This window comes from Chenopodium quinoa, unplaced genomic scaffold, assembly GCF_001683475.1.
Source record: "Chenopodium quinoa cultivar QQ74 unplaced genomic scaffold, ASM168347v1, whole genome shotgun sequence".
Classification (NCBI taxonomy): Eukaryota; Viridiplantae; Streptophyta; class Magnoliopsida; order Caryophyllales; family Amaranthaceae; genus Chenopodium; species Chenopodium quinoa.
In genome coordinates this window covers 1234974-1252387 of record NW_018743893.1, presented here as the reverse complement: position 1 = coordinate 1252387, position 17414 = coordinate 1234974, and the positions used below count along the sequence as shown (strand labels likewise).

At 35.8% G+C, this 17414-nt stretch overlaps 1 protein-coding gene and 1 pseudogene across 3 annotated transcripts; one reads left to right on the top strand and one right to left on the bottom strand.

The window, feature by feature from the left end:
• Nucleotides 1-3912: 3912 nt before the first annotated feature.
• LOC110686708 (F-box protein CPR30-like) lies at nucleotides 3913-7087 on the bottom strand. 3 transcript variants are annotated; one of them, XM_021863312.1, is made up of 4 exons: nucleotides 6399-7071; nucleotides 5295-5956; nucleotides 4946-4993; nucleotides 3913-4219 (listed from the first exon to the last, which is right to left on the bottom strand). In XM_021863312.1, the coding sequence occupies exons 2-4, from the start codon at nucleotides 5872-5874 to the stop codon at nucleotides 4212-4214; spliced, it is 636 nt and encodes a 211-aa protein (XP_021719004.1). In that variant the 5' UTR covers nucleotides 5875-5956; nucleotides 6399-7071; the 3' UTR covers nucleotides 3913-4211. The 3 variants fall into 3 exon arrangements, 2 of the variants coding, with proteins under 2 accessions (XP_021719004.1, XP_021719005.1); XR_002504286.1 differs by having other exon boundaries at nucleotides 5093-7087; XM_021863313.1 differs by lacking the exon at nucleotides 4946-4993 and having other exon boundaries at nucleotides 5295-7068.
• Nucleotides 7088-7839: 752 nt separating this feature from the next.
• LOC110686707 lies at nucleotides 7840-13516 on the top strand (annotated as a pseudogene).
• Nucleotides 13517-17414: the final 3898 nt, after the last annotated feature.

Sequence of the window (17414 nt, the reverse complement as noted above, 5' to 3'; positions counted from 1 at the left end):
ATAATCATCTTCAATGTCATCATCTTTTTCTTCATCGTGATCAAAGTATTGTGGTAGTTTCCATGAAGTACTTTCTAGAATTAGATTTGTCCTACAAAACTTCCCAAAATAAATAGAATCTTCATACAACCAAAGTCAATCTCCTACTTCAGTCTTTTTAATACACTATTATAAACATGATAAAATAAAGCAACTTATCATATGGAAGGTTTGAGCTTTTGAACATTGTTTTGGGAGCCTCCTCAAGGTTAACAGTAAAGGCTCATAAGAAACCAGAAACAAAACAAATCAGAAAAGGGGAAGCAGACTAGTATCAGCAACATACAAATTTGACCTTCTATCTGTAGCATTGTAGGCTGATCTGACGACTGACGGTATGGCTTAGTGAAAAACAGTATCAAACGCAGCGCAACCAACCATAACTTGATCTGATCTCAAGTGCAACAAACGAACCATTTGCACGTAGATTGGACTGAACCAAGCATACGATTAAGCATCAAGATGACAATTTATTTCAATTCAGAGTGTGGGTATATACTAAATTTAAATTTTAGAATATTGCTCATAAAGTCGCAAGTACTAATAATGATACTCATACTTTCCATGAATTGACAGCAAAACAATAAGGATAACAGTTAACATCATCACTTAAATTGCTACAGAATACCAAAAGGAACAACAGTACCAGGATCTAGAGGAGTCTGGCTCATAAAATGAATTATATAGGCAAGATGACAAGCATTTAAAAACATCAATTATTATAACATAACATCACAACTACCCTTCTCTGTTATTTTCTGCCTTTGCAATGGAAATACAAAAAAGTAAGCAAAGAAGAGATCTTGAGATCGATTATGTTATACATATCACAAAGCTTCACATTTCACACTTCACACTTCACACATACATTGAGGTCGTTGTAAATACTCTTTTCTGTAACAAAAGCTATGTCTATTGTGCAAGTGAGCTGATCGAGTAACAAAATGCACTAAGCTTTCAATTGCACAAGACGCGTATCATATCCATGAGCTATGTAGCTCAATCCCCATCTATGTAATATCAAGAGGTCATGTCCATAAGTTGTTATCATAATTAAATACGATTAAAGTTTAATTGAAAAGCTCATTTTCATTTTGCAACACACTCAAATATGACTAATTTTTAGTATTTTTAACTAAAGCAACTTACTCAAATGATTATATACTAATTCGACCCTAATCAAATCATATCCAAGTGGGCTATTTGCCACAACCTCTATCAGAAAGCAAAATATACATCCTACGAGATCTTAATATATATAATTAATGCTCTTCATTATCATTGGAAACACATATATGGCATCATTAAGATAAACAAAACTAATTTTCAATTTATTTTGTAGTAATAATAATAATAATAAAAAACAGTTCTTGAGTAATACAGTAGGTAAAAACTAATTACTATAATTAAGACACCATACTTGAAACTTGCATATCATTCTTACTAGTCATTAGCTAGCTTAGTGTTTCCTTGTGCACTTGAGCTCCTTTTGGTTCTTCGGTGTTGTATTCCTTCTTGATCCAGGGTTCGAAATTAAACTAGGCTCATATTCAACAGCAACAAAATATGATTTTTTGGCCTCATCCTTAATCTCTATCTTCTTCGACCTGCCATTTTCAAGAGCATGAGCCCATAGATCATTGCTTCGAATCAAGAGTTCCCCATTCAGCATAAATCCAAGCACGTCCATTGAATCACCAGCAATATCGCTTAAGTATGGAATCATGAATAAATTAGTCCATGATTCCGGCTCTCCATACTCCTTCATCACCCATACCTCAAGAGTAGATGCGTTCACATGGTGTAACACGATTCCAAGTTGTCGTTCTCCTTCCAAGGTTGCTAGACCGAGCATTGTTTTCTCCTCTCCACCACCTTCTCCTCCTTGATTTGGCCGAGCCATCTGCTTAACCTTCTCATCCTTGTTATCAAAGTAAAGGATCTCCCTTTGAACCCATGGATTCTTAAAATCATAAAACTTCACCACCCAATGAGGAACACCAGAAACAACCTTCCCTGCTTCTCCATTAAATAGTTTACCGTCGAGTAGTCTGCTTGGAAGAGCATGATTCTGTAGCCTCCGAAATTTACCCGTCTGGCAATCCTCTACGTGAACAGATTCAGTTTCATAATTTATACGATCATTGAAATTCCTGGGTGAGACAGGCGGGCTGATAGTCTATAGCTACCACAACGCTGTACTCTTCGCGATCAGCATCATAACTAAGTCCCCATAGAATGCGAGCGTTGAAACCCAATTCCCAACGAGGCTCAAAGAACCAATATTTCCCCGAAAGAGACTTGTAATATTTATTTATAGGTTCCACAAAATTAAGCTATTATAATTAGCTAACGCAACTAATCCATTACAAGAACCAATTATCTCAAGATTTTCATCATTATACCCCCATTTACAGGGATCCTCTAAAGGAGGTATGGATGATAATATTGCTGTGTCGTTGTTAATGAGATTAGAGCAATTCACGTCGTAAATGTTGAATTTCCTGTACGAAACAGACTCAAAAAAGATGAAACATTTACCAATGCGCTTAAAATACTCGTCCATAAACTTTGGATTAGAGATTATGGAGTACCATTCCTTGCATTCTAACTTGGAGCGAACCATGGAATTGAAGGGTAATTTGTGAAATATGTCTGTTAATACATCATTAGGAAGACGTCTCGCTTTCCTTCGTCTTGGCTTTCTTCCTTTTCTTCGCCCTCCTCTTCTTCTTGGCATGGCTGGTTTGCTTTGATTTGATTTTCTTTAGGGGTTGGTTTAATTTTTCTGATACGCAAATTGCTGCTTCTTATATTAAAGTATTAGGGTTTATGTTACTTCCTAGGGTTTTAGGGTTTATGTTGCTTCCTAGGGTTTTAGGATTTATGTTGCTTCTTAGGTGTTTTTAGCTGTTAGGGTTTTTGTTTTGTAGAGACAAGAGTTGATAATATAAAACACTGGGCCAGGATAAACAATCATGCTTGAACCCACAAAATTGTTACGGAGTACAATCTATTTATGGGTTAGGGCTAGACAACTTGCTAACTCGGCCTTCCATAAACTTCCGTAGGTTCAATTTGAAGTACTTATTCCTATTGCAACCTTAAACTCAACACGCTTCTTTGACTACCAATAATAGTAGGACGGGTCAGGGTCAGGGTCAGGGTCAGGGTCTTGCTCTAGAATTATGTTATCGTTACCAGTTACCCCCTTTAGCTTGTATCAAATAACCAAGGTTTTCGACACAAACATTTAATTTGATCAGCTTCCTCATAATCATCTTCGTTGTCATCTATTTCTTCATCGTAATCAGAGTATCGTCGTAGTTTCCATGAAGGACTTTCTAAGATAAGACTTGTCTACAAAACTTCCCAAAATAGATAGAATTTTCATACAACCAAAGTCAATCTCCTACTTCAATCTTTTGAGTAATACACTAGTATAAACATATTTTAGAGATCAAAATACGGAGTAACTTGTTATATGGAAGTTTCGAGCTTTTGATCATTGTTTTGGGAGCCTCCTCAAGGTTTTCCGGAATAACAGTAAAGGCTCTAGGCGAATAAGAAACCAGAAACAAAACAAATCAGTAAAGGGAAACAGAGTAGTATCAACAACATAAAAATTTGACCTTCTATCGGTAGCATTGTAGGCTGATCTGACGGTATAGCTTAGTAAAAAAACAGTTTCAAACGCAAACAAATAACTTGATCTCAAGTGAAACAAACGTTTTTAACGAACCATCTGCACGTGCATTGGACAGAACCAAGCATACGATTAAGCATCAAGATGACAATTTATTTCAATTCAGAATTTAGGTATATACTATACGGAGTAGTAAAAATTTAGAATACTACTCGTAAAGTCGCAAGTAGTAATAATAATGCTCATCACTTAAATTGCTGCAGAATACCAAAAGGAACAGTACCAGGATCTAGAGGAGTCTGGCTCATAAAATGAATTATTTAGGAAAGATGAAAAGCAGTTAAAAACATCAATTATTTTACCATGATCATAGTACTATAAGAGGAAGTCTGATGCAGATTAAATTTCCAAAATCAAATCTGGTGTTGATTGGAGGTGAAAAACTTCTACCAAGTAGGCTTTGATCATCAAACAGATGGTCAGATTGCAACAATTTTTAGCTCCATCAGCACCTAATCATAAGCTGTTAATCCCCTAAAACAAAACATAACAAATATTAAGCTACAGAGGAATAACATAATGGCAAACAAATACTTGAACCATCAATGAAAGGGATGCAAGCACACAAGAAATATACAAGTTGTATCACAAAAACAGCAATCTACCTTAACATTAAGATTAGACAGAGGATCATCTTTGTCATGATTAAGCAATGCTAACTAGTAATGGTAGAGTGAAAATAACGAGATCTCATTTACTAATAAAAAGAAAAGGAACAAGAACGTTAAAACAAAGTAGCAGTAGGTATTATAACATAGCATCAACTACCCTTCTCTGTTGTTTTCTGCCTTAGCCATGAAATATAAACAGTAAGCAATTCAATCCTTTCACAGCATTGGACTCTCCAACTTACATTCCATTACATAATGACGACAAGAAGAGATCTTGAGATCAATTATGTTATACACTTATACATATCACAAAGATTCACACATACATTGAGGTCATTCTCCATGAACAAAAGAAATTAAATACTCTTAGTCTCTTACTCCGTACTACATATACTTGTATCAGACACTGAGAGAACAAAAGCTACATCTATTGTGCAAGTGAGCTGAGTAACAAATTGTAGTACGTTTTCAATTGAAAAAGACGTATCATATCCATGAGCTATGTAACTCAATTCCCAACTATGAATATCAAGCCATAGATCCTGTAATAATTTGGAGAAAGCTAGTATAGGCCAAGAAAGTGTTTAACCTTCCATCAGTAGCACCAAGCCACAAAATTCTGCTTCAAATGTAGTGCCTGGAATCAGATACAAAAGCAACTCAAGTTTTTATAGTGTTATATGCATATTTTGAGAGTCATCCAAATTAATCTTAAGACATGAGTAGACAAGCCTACCACAACAAAATGACGGAAAAGATGTTGATTACCCAATCGAATGATGGAAAATTGCTATATATGCTACTCATGCTACCAACACAATTGCAATATTAGCATAGAAGATGCAACAGGCCAACAGCACTGTAAATTCAAATTTGTAAAGTAATTTATTTTCTAAAAGATTGAAGATAACAATTAAACAAGCAGTCTAATGCCATACCATTTTTTCCCCTGCTGCTCAGCCAAAACCACCCTACTCCATTATTTTTGTTGAAAACCCGATCATTCAATCCTTCGCACAGCAGTAAACTCTCCACGTAAGGATCCATAACATAGTGACAATCAGTAACCTCAAGATTCTTCATCTTATGGCTCTCCAAGTCATAAGATTTCACTACTCCATTCACCTCCAAAAGAAACTTGTGGATACTCTCGATATATATCAAATTTTTTACAGCTTTGTGCTTCAGAAAAAACTTATACGTGCCTGAATCTGTAGTATGATACCATTTACTCCACGCTTCCATCCTACTTCCCCCACACTTCTTCAACACCCATATGCAAACACTCGCACGAGCAACATCCAAGACAGCAAATTGATCACCTAGACGGAAAGGCCAAGTGAATTTATCCTTATCACTCCATCGATCACCAGGCAACTCCGTGTAGCTAAACGTCTCACTACCAAAATCAAAGGAAACAATATGGGTATAATTCGTACGCAATGGACGCTCATCAAGACTAAATGATATCCAATGCATAACACCTCTAGCTAACACTTTATCTCCAAAATACCACATAATTGGAACCTCAACACCAACATTAACCCTCCAACAGCCCGTGCCAAGCTCGTAAACTAGAATCGAAGCAAGCCCTCAAGCTCTGCCAACACGAAAGGGAAGAAAATCATAACAACCTTATAATCATTAATAACAGGATCAAACCCAATAACAGTATCAGCACGACCACCAGGACGGGTATCTGGGGTAACAACATACGCTTCCTAATTGAAGGATTAAACAAGAACAAATCATATTTATCGCCAATTAATTGACCAAATAAAATCAACCCATCAACATAACCCTTATGATCAAGATGATACTCAGATGATAAAAAGGTTGTTCCCAAAATTTCTTGACGTTTTCTAAATTTACCCATTGTTCGAACCCTAATCTTCAATTCAAATTGATTTAAAACCCACATTGTATTCTGGGTTTCATAGGATAAAACGAAATGTTTGTTGGAATTGTTCTTGAAATGGGTGATATGCATAGAAATGAAACTAGGGTTATCGATTAAAGAGCGCCATGATTTGGAAACACACCTTGATTTTCGCAGAGTTTTTGCTGGAAGTTTTGAGAAGATCTCCATCCATAATTCCGGCAGCAGTTTATCGGATGGATTAATCTCTCTCTCTTCTTCCATGGTTGATTATTCACTCGAATTTTCGGAGATATTGCTCGACTTTGTTATTTGAAGTAATTGAAGACAAGGGGAATTGGAATTAATGAATTTTCTGTTTTGACTCGAAAACAAAATTAGCGGGACCTTAATCTTTGACTCCAAACCGAAATTAGCGGGACCTACTTTGACTAGCTCAGCTTGTGGCCAGCTCTATCCTCGAGTTTTTGTTTTTATTTTTTTATTTTTTTATTTTTTTTTAAGGTACGAAAAAAGGAAAGAATTAAAACCCCTCCTCAGGAGGGGCGAGCTCTATCCTCAACTTACCTTTACCTTGTAAGGCAGTATACTAGTATGAAGTACAAAGTATAGATATACGAAGTGGTGTCACCCGATTCACCTTTTGGGTTGATTCGGATTTGGGATCAGTGCTGGGTTGTTATGTTCAGTTCGCTTCCAATTGTTGTTGCGAGGGATCGAATATGCAGTTCTCCTTAACATGTAAAATCTCAGTTACTACTACACCAACAGGCAACAACTAATTGAGTAATTGGTATATACAAAATATTTTAAATTGACATATTTTAATTTTTGACATTGTTTACAAATTTTTATTTCAACTAGATTTTTATACTCGTAATTATACTAAAACATAATCATATGAGATGAATTGCTTTAAAACTTTTAATGTACTCCCTTCGTTTTTTAATAAGTGAAACGTTTTGCATTTTTCTACTATTCATCTAATTTACTTTGACTAATTTTGTGATTTATACGTAAGAATAAATATAATCTTATGGGTACTTGTTGGATTGTCCCAATGAATAGTTTATTAGTATTCAACCGTTATAATTTTTGCATTGACATTCTTCAAACACGGAGGGAGTATATTTTTATAATATTTACTTTTTACGAGTAATATTTTTATATATTGATCAATAAAAATATTGTTAAACTTGTGTGTTGGCATACGTAATAAAGTAAAATGTCACTTAAATAAGAATAGAAAACTACTATTTTGTAATATGATCATCATAAAATCGTGTCACTTGATCATCCTCGTATCAAAATAACTAGGATAACCCTATTATTCTCCTTACATGTTAAACATCCTTTGTCACTTATTCATCCTTGTATCAAAATATATTTGCATATCCAATAAAATCGACCAAGAAGACTCCATACAAACACCTCGAAAATGATGTTGACTTTGATGTTAGACCAAAGCTACTAAAAACTTCATCAACATTATATCTATACACGAGTAATACGACTATATAACTAGTCAACCATATCTAGCCGGTATGGGCAATGTGTGACCCATTGCCACATTGCCATTTCATAGCCCGCCCGGAGTCACAAACCGACCTCGGGAGGGCCAAGTTAGCATCAAAAGGCGATGGGTAACCCAAATGCCCATTAGATATCTCCATGACTCAATTGAATTCCCCTGGTTCCCTTCATTACCATTTACCACCATCCTCCCTCCCTCAACATCCACAAGAACAACTCTTCATCATCACATCCCAGAAACTTAGGGATTGACCTGAAAAATCATGTCAATCCGCCATTGGAGAACATGGGTTCTCTTAGTTTTCCTGATTTCGACTACCCTTCTCAAGCTTTCTCTATCTGATCCCGATTCCCATCTCTGCCGTAAGAAACTTTTGATGAGAGAGAAAGTCCGCCGTATGTAAGATTCTAGCTATTTTTACAATTTCTACTTCAATTCTTGTTTCATTTGTAATCCTTTCTCTCTCAATTTCTTGTTGGGTACTCGATATGTTTGCTCAATCTTGTTGATTTACATGTTCTGGGTTTTTCCCATCTAATTACAGTGTTCTAATTCATGATAAATTAAATTTGTTTACTTTAAAATCTATTGCAATTTGCAATTTTGACTTGTATGTTCAATTTACTTCAATTTGTTGCCAATTGCACGTAATCAATTCATAAATATGAAGGCATCAGTGGAATCTTGTAGCTTACTATTTCAAACCTTAAAATCATTTTCGCATGATCAATTCACAGTTTTTTTCTCAAATTTCAATATGTTGGATAATCCTACTAACAAAATCTCCAATAATTTTTCGCTAAAGTTCTAATCTTTCATTGCTTTTTCGAATTCAACTTATCAAGCTTGATCTTTTGACAGTATGAGCTTGTACATCTCCATTTCAGGTTTTATCATGCCTATGACAACTACATGAATACGCCTTTCCGGTTCGTATAAGCTCCCTAATATGCAATTCCGTCAACTATTGCAGTTTGTAGGAACTTTAACACTTAAAGTAATTTTATTTGCTTTGTCATTCTTGTAGCATGATGAGCTGAAACCTCTGACAAAATCTTTCACGGACTCGCTCAGCGAGCTGGGAAATTTGAGGGTGAGAGATATCTTGCAAGGAAATTGATTACCCTTCCATTGATTACACCTGCATCATTATTGATTACTGGTTTATTTTTCAGTTAGAACACTTGCCACAAAATTACAAGGGTTCTGCCCTTACACTTATCGAGTCATTATCCAGGTATTCGTTTTGTAATAGTGAGTATTTAGATTACAAGTTTATATGCTCAGTTTTGTTGGCTTTGTGTTTTGACTGTAGGAAACATTTTTTCTTTCAGTCTTCTTATATTAGGTAACAATACAGAGTTTGAAAGGGCAGTGTCATGGCTTTCTGAAAACCTAACATTTGATGTGGATGCAAGGGTGAATCTGTTTGAGGTACGCTTTAATTCGTTATAGTCATTAAAAATCTTTTTCAAAGATATTCACGTTAGCAAAATGTGATTCTAGTGGTTATATGATTTTATTTTTTAGTTTTTATTCTTTTTGTTCTTATGCTGATCACAATTCCTTGTGTGTATATCATTTGTAGAATTTAGCTTCTTTGTTTGTATCACATTGGCTTATTTGATACTAAGGTAGTAAGGATGATGAAACAGAAGCTGTTGCTTAGAACTCTATGGAAGTTTCCATCGAAGCAACTAGAGAGAAATGTAGAAGAAAAGAAAAATTGAGAAAAAATGTTGTGTTTATTGTTGGTTGAATAACTATATAATTCTCATTACAAGCTAACTAACAGACTTTGGGTTATACTACAAAGAGTTTGTTACACAGCTCTAACAAACCAACTAATTTCTGTTATGTCAAGTTGCCGAGCTGCCTGTAGTAATATCTCTAATAAAGGATTTGTTTATTGGGAAGGTTAAATAAATTTGGATGCAAAGGGATACATTACCTAGAGAATTCTGTAGAACTTAAGCAGCATGTGTTCATGAAATGGAACCAATTCTAATGTTTTCATTATCATTTGAGTTTTTGCAGTACACTGTAAATGAAACAAAAATAGATGCTAACAAGGATGCGTATCCTTCAGCATGTATTTCAAATTTCATTAATGTTCCTTAACTTGATGCTTGAAGCCATAAAATCTTAGCTTATGTAGAAGTTAATTGATATCTCCTTCTCTTGATGACAATCTGTAGTGCAACATAAGAGTTCTTGGGGGACTTGTTTCTGCTCATATGCTTGCAATTGATTCTAGAAACAGGTTCACTCAAGGAACTTACAAGAATGAGCTTCTTACTCTAGCTGAAGACTTGGGACAACGCTTCTTGCCTGCATTTAGTACACCAACGGGATTACCATATGCATGGATTAATCTTAAGGTAATGCCAATTCCTGGAATGTGTTTTTGACCGTGAAGAGTAGAATTTTATCAGGAAATATATCTAAGTGCAGCTAAGCACATTTTCTTTTTCACGATGAGAGTCATCCCATTCACAGTTTTCCCCGCCATTTTTTTAGTGCTTCTTTTTCTGTAACAGAATTCCTTTCCCTATAGTCTGGTTTTTCTGAATTCCCTTGGCAATTCGGCATATTCACATTGTGATGAAAGATAGTTTGTTATTAGTTTGCGCTGAGTGAAATGTTATTGTTTTGCTTAGACTTCTTTTTAATATATGAAGATGGTCCACTGGTTTTGCTTTAAGAAGGATATATGACTCAGGATGAATGCAAAATTATGTGAACAGTATGGAGTAATGGCGAATGAGACAACGGAAACAAGCACATCTGGTTCTGGTGTGGAGATTTTTCTTGGGTTCAGTCATGTGAAATTTGGACATTTAGTGATAAGTATGGCTTACTTATTATTCTAATTTCAGGCTCCCTGATTCTTGAAATGGGGGCGTTATCAAAATTGACCGGAAACCCACAGTATGAAGCTGCAGCTTTTCGTGCTTTGTGTAAGTTATGGAGCTTAAGAAGTTCCTTGAATCTGTTGGGGACAACACTGGACGTGGTTACTGGAAAGTGGATAGAGCATTCTTCTGGGATTGGTGCTGGTAAGCTGTCATTTTTTCAATCGTCACTTCAGTAATTTCATCTGCATGTGTTATGGATTATGAATTTTACTATTCTCGTGGCTGAAGTATTTTTGATGCCGTGTAGGAGTTGACTCATTTTATGAGTATTTAGTCAAAGCCTACATTCTCTTTGGAAAGGAGGAGTATTGGAGAATGTTTCAGTCTGCTTATGTTGCTGTCCAGAAATATTTCAGACATGGTCCATGGTATAATAATGAACTACACTGCTTTCTAATTTGAAAAGTTAATAAGTTTTCAGTTGTATTGAAATGCTAAGGCTACACGTGACCTTAAGGGCTACGGGTATAATTAGAAATTATGATACTAAAAGCATTTAATAACACTGGATGATTCTTGATATTGTCATGAATTCCCGTATTAGGAAAAATTTGTGCTTATATTTAACCCTTAGGACTATAGTTAGCAAATAATAGAATGATTGGCATGTACAGTCGATGCATTAATAATTGTTAACTGTTTCTTATTGAGTAGGTATCATGAAGCTGATATGAGAACTGGGCATGCTACTTACTGGCAACTTACGAGCCTTCAAGCCTTTTGGCCTGGAGTACAGGCAAGTTTGAAATGATTTTGTCTGGACTACAGTTTAGTGTAGCAAAATTATTCTGATTAATCCAATAGTTTTATCTTTGTGGTTGTGCATAGGTTCTTGTCGGAGATATTGCAGCTGCGAATTCCTCACACCGTGAGTTTTTCAAGGTTTGGGAAAGATTTGGTGTTTTGCCTGAAAGGTATTATCAGAGCTGTAACCTCTATCTTGTCTTTTTGTCAAACTGATGACGATGCCCTATTTTGCACTGAATTGAGCCTCAATTGTTTTTAGATATCTTCTTGACCATCAAATGCTGCATCCAACAGAAAAGTATTATCCGCTACGCCCTGAATTGGCAGAATCAACTTTCTACTTGTATCAAGCTACCAAAGGTTAGCTAATTAGCCTTCAAACAATGCTAATATAGGTAGCACTGTAGCACAGGTTTTCATCAGCTTTTTGGGATGTAGCTGCACTCATACAATTCTCCTTGTTGCTGTTTAACCTAGTCTATGTTTCTATATACCGGTATGAGTGTTGGGTATAGGTACATATCCAAGTGCTGGACATGTTAGGTTAGGTCTCAAATTTTTAGACACGGCAACATTGGCTTGCATGGAATATAATTTTAATCTCAAAAACATTTGCATGTATTTTTTCATGTTTCAAATATATGTATGCTTTTTAAGTTGAATTTGGTGGCTAGTTCTTGTTAAATTTTTGTCTCTACTCTCTAGTCTGTTTGTGTATGTCACATTGTCATCTCTTATTTTTCTCATTTTTTTTTGTTTTTCTTTCTCATAAATATGCGGTGTAAGATAATTGAGGTGTTTGTGTGCAAAAAGATTACATACCCTTGTATGAGTGTTGAGGGTCTGTCTTGGACTCTTGGGTATATAAAAGTTTAAACAAATTGAAGTCTCAAAAATAGCATAGGCCTAAACAAATTGTTATGTATCTGTGCTCCAATTATTTCTCATTTTGCCCTTATTGTCAGATCCGTGGTACCTAGAAGTGGGTGAATCAATTACAGACTCTCTAAATTTGCACACCAAAGTCAAAGGTGGTTTTGCAAGTGTTCGAGATGTCTCAACTATGGTGTTGGAAGACCATCAGCACAGTTTCTTCCTTTCTGAGACGTATATATTCTACTCAACAATGAAAGAATTTTTTTGATTCAAATATATCAATTCCCTTAATAAACTTCCCATTTGTATCTGCAGATGCAAATACCTGTATCTACTTTACGATGACTCATTTTTAGCTGATCGGAACTACATCTTCACAACTGAAGGTCACCCTCTCCCCATGCTTTCTGCCTGGCATGATAAATTTCCAGAAGAGTATACCTTGGCAAATAATACTTTCATTCAGGTACACATTTTTGGATAATTTAACTCCAATTCACATTAACTGAATGAATATAGTATGGAGAGAAATAATTGGGTTAATACAAAATCCATGTATTGAAAGCTGAAATCATCTTGTTTACAGAGAGCAAGTAAGGTGAGACGAGCAAGTGCGATGTCACTGCAGGTATGTCCTGCAATGACTGCAAGCACTAGTAGACAAGCCTACCAGAAACTCGAAAGTGCATGCCATGTCGCTGATGCACGTATCGATTATAGGTGTTTGACTGATGAAGATTGTGGTGTTGATGCAACCAGTTGTAGGCGAAGATCATGCAGCATTGCTGGCTTTTGTGGGCTGTGGTTATTTGTATGAAAGTCTACAGATACATATTACTATCTCCATCTATCAGTCTAGTCTAGAATGAAAAATAGTCGAATATCTCCTCATTGCTGAAGGTAGATCAAGTATAGAGATAAATATTATTTACTGTCATTTACTCCGTAAATCATGTAAAACAGTGTTCTTGACAACCATATATTAAGTTATACAGAATGTAAAGCTTCAAGGAATGAAGTGGGAGTAGTGGTGTACGGTCGTGAAGTTATGAGCTCGGAGCTTTGGACATAATACTTATGTTGATCGAACATGAGTTGTCGGCATCTATTACAAAACTGTATCTTTGTATACTGAATTATTGTACTGAAAACTGAGAATGAAGAAGTAGCAATAGTTTATCATATAGCACAAGTATTTTGGAATTAGCTTCAGTGAATTTTTCTAAATTTTGGGCCGAATCTCTCTAAGTTCTGTAGTTGTAAAGTTAAGATCTAAGAGGACAGAAAAAGAATAATTTGATGGTCCTGTTTTTCTTTGTTGTGGGGCAAATGAAACTTCCATGTCATTTCTATTCTCTTGTTGAAAATGGTTGGTCCACTTACTCCTTTGTACTCCTATTTCAAGAAGGTTGGTATTTTATTCTAAAGCAACCTCTGATCCAAACTCTCTCTCTCTCTCTCCCCCCCCCCCCCGCCCCTTCCTTTTTAAACAATACTCCGGAGCTTGTTAAAATTAGGGTTATATAGGTCGAAAATAACTACGTTACATTATGTTGGAATTTATGCAAGTTCGGGTCTAGTACAAACTAAGTCTAACAAATATTTAGGGGAGGGGGTTTTATATAAGAGACCAATGCTTCGACTACAGTCAGATCAATTGAATTAGAAGAAAATTGTCTTAACGACTAAAACTAAGTTATAAACCCCTTGTTAAAGAAGGTTGTAAATCACTATGAGAGACTATGAAGAATGATATTTGATATGCAATTGAATAGAAGTTTTAACTAGTGGATTTATTTGTTTAACACAATACGTACACCCTAATCTTATTTGCCTAATTCAAATTATTTTCAAATCCCAAGTCGTAACTTATATGACGGGCCATACTATCAATTGACAGTGTGGTGTGTTCACACTGAAACATTCGAAATTTAAGTTAATCAGATTTTAAACAGAGAGTGACAAAACTAGAGTGATAAAGGCCCTCTAATTTCTAACCACAAAACTAGAGATCTCCAATCGAATCCTATTCTATCAAATTTGCAATCAATCGATCAAAATAGACAAATTTCAAATAGAGAAAGAGCAACCTAGTGAATTTAGTGAATTTGGTGTTATCTTGAGCATGACCGTCATAAATTTTGTCACCCCGGATTCCAGTTCATGTGTACGTGTCACACCATTTGCAGATTGTGTGACGCTCCAGTGCTCCACATATAAAGATTTTATTGGTGGTAGGGATCACATTATTGCTAGTGTTTTTAATTTTATTGTAAACCTAATTTGTTTTTGTCTTTGATTGAGGAGGTTATAGCCAACACAAACAACTAATGTCCATTACATTTACATGTCTATGGGATCAATAATCTCATTAAGTAAACCTTGTCCACTTGTTGTGGACCTTTGAAAAGTGATTAACAAAAATTCTTCCATTTTAAAATGCCTACAACACTTTGACTAGTACCATATCAACGTACAACTTTAAACAATGTAATATAAAATGACCTACTCATAATAATAAAAAAGAAATAATTCGAAAAAGTTGATCATGCCATGAAAATATATAATGAAATTGTTGTAATAACGTTGTTTTTTTTTTAATTTTTTATTATTATTATTTTTTTTTAAATCTTTGCGTGCTTTGAACATTATGAATTAGTGAACATATACGGTTTCTCGTAAAAAAAAAAAATATGTATGGCCAAAGGTATTATATGGATGGTGAATTTTTATTTTTTTTTTCTTTTATTTCAAACAAATATTAAAAAAATTGCCAAAAAAAAAGTCTCTTTAAATTAAAGAGAAAGGCTGAGAGGGCCAAGACCCAGTGGTAACCTAACATGTACGAGTACATGCCACTGCTTGGCTGCTTGCGTCACCAAACACTAGTACTCCGTATCAATTAGTGCATGATTAATGCAACTTCCATGTTTCACAAAAAAGAATTCTGCGTAAAAGGTACAATAGGACATGTACGGTATATAGATGGTTTGGTTAGAAACGTCTTCTGAATAATTTTTTTTTTTTTTTTTTGACAGGCTGAATAAATTATTTTACTAACTAGACTTCAGAATATATAACTTTGTACAGAGTATTTAACTGCTATTACTTCATATTTAACTACTTACATAATACCATTCATCATAAAAAGCGTGAAAGTTGATAATGTTAAAGTGTAGAATTTTTTGAATTTGTTTTATATTAAATTATCATATTACTCATATAATTTTTCTATTACACTAAAGTTGCAATATTTGCATGCAACTCATTGATTTAGGCAAAAGGATAGAGGTAAACCAAATCACGCAATCATACTTTAAATTAAGAAATACAAAAAGTATATACTTCATTTAATTAAGGAATGTAGAAAGGAGTATCTCAAGAAGAAAAAAAACAAGGAATGAAGAGAGGAGAGCACAGAGAAATAGTGTGAAGTAAATAGTTTAAGTTGTACTAATTGCAAAATAGCATAAAAAGATGTTGCAATCCTTTTGAAACATGATAAGATTAGTATTGTAATTTCTATGAAATAGTGGATAGTAAGTGTTTCGGGTGAAAATAATGGGACCTTGCCGAAGGTCCGCTGAGATGGAGAAGACTGGATTCGGTCCAAGTTATGTTGGGCCGAAGGTTTCCTGCACAGTAAACACACGTAAACTAGCCTCGGGGGTGTTGCCGAGGAAGGCCCCTCCGATGCTAAAGTCAGTACAATGTGTAAGAAGAAGACACTATGCAAGAGAGTTTGTAGCTTGAGGCTTTTATGGAATATATCAGAATGTATCAATGAACCTGTGAATCTATGAATGAATCAGAATATATATATATGAATGTGTATATATGATGGCTTTTATACCTCATCATATATGGAGAGGTTGGGCCTTAGCCCAATTGGCTTGCTTTGTGGGCTGACCTTTGACTTTAGCACAATTGGAGAGTTGAACCTTGACCTTGGGCTTTTAATTGGATCATTTAGTGCTTAGGCCCAATTGGACTAAATTGGACCCAAACAACTTGCCCCCCAGACCCGATTTGGAAGGATGACGGGTCGGGTTTGATTTAATTCAGAAAAGGAGGGAAGTAAATGATTTAATTAATCCAAAAATTTGAATTTAAACCGTAATTAATGAGATAACAACGGTTAATGATTGTGGAAGTTGGACGGATAATGGGCAGTTTAATCACAAGATCATGTGTTTAATGGTTACTTAGTGGAGTATTTAAGAGAAATTAAAACGCAGACTCCTCGTATCCCGTACCTGGAGATATAAACAGAGGCGCGTCATTTCTCCTCACTTATTCACCAACACAAACCCAGAATTCTCGAGAGAGAAACCAAGAACCCGCATCAAAACTTCGCAAATTCCCCGAGCATTAAGCTTAGAAACTAAGACTTGCCACTACGAACTCGTAAATCGGCAACTTTCGCTTCAGATTAAGGTAAATTCCTTTGATTTCAGTTTATTTTTCTTCGAATTCGAACTCCTTCCCCTTTTCTTTCGACTTTTTTCTTCGAAATAATCAATGGCAAGAGGAGTTAGAGGTAGAGCCCGTGCTCCAAGAAGAGCAAGGCTGATTCCCGATCCTAGGAACAGGATTGGGACCTGGAATGGTCAAAGGCCGGAGTTTGACCCTGCTGAAGGGATTAGGGCGACTCCCCTTTCCTCGGCTCCTCCTCAGAGAACGGAGGAGCCGAGCGCTTCTGGACGGGATGATGAAGTTCCCGCTGTCCTTTGGGATATCCTCCCCGGGTTTTCAGAATGGGAGAATGCCGAAGTTACTTCGGCCATGATAAAGAACCGCCCCTACTCATGGTGGGTGGAGAATGCCGATCAATATCGATTTGCCGAGCAAATTGAGTTGCATTACGGCATTTTTGAAGCTGATGGGTACTGGTGCCGAATGCCCTCGGCATCCGATAGAATCCATCGTCCACCCCCGGGGTATGTGGGGGTGTACACAAGACAGCTTCAGTATGGGCTGAGGTTCCCTTTGGACGTATTCGTCCGAGACTTGCTGATCCATTACAACATCTCTCTATGTCAGTTAACTCCCACCAGCATCCGAAGGGTGATGACATACTTATGGGTCTGCAAGTTCTTCAAGT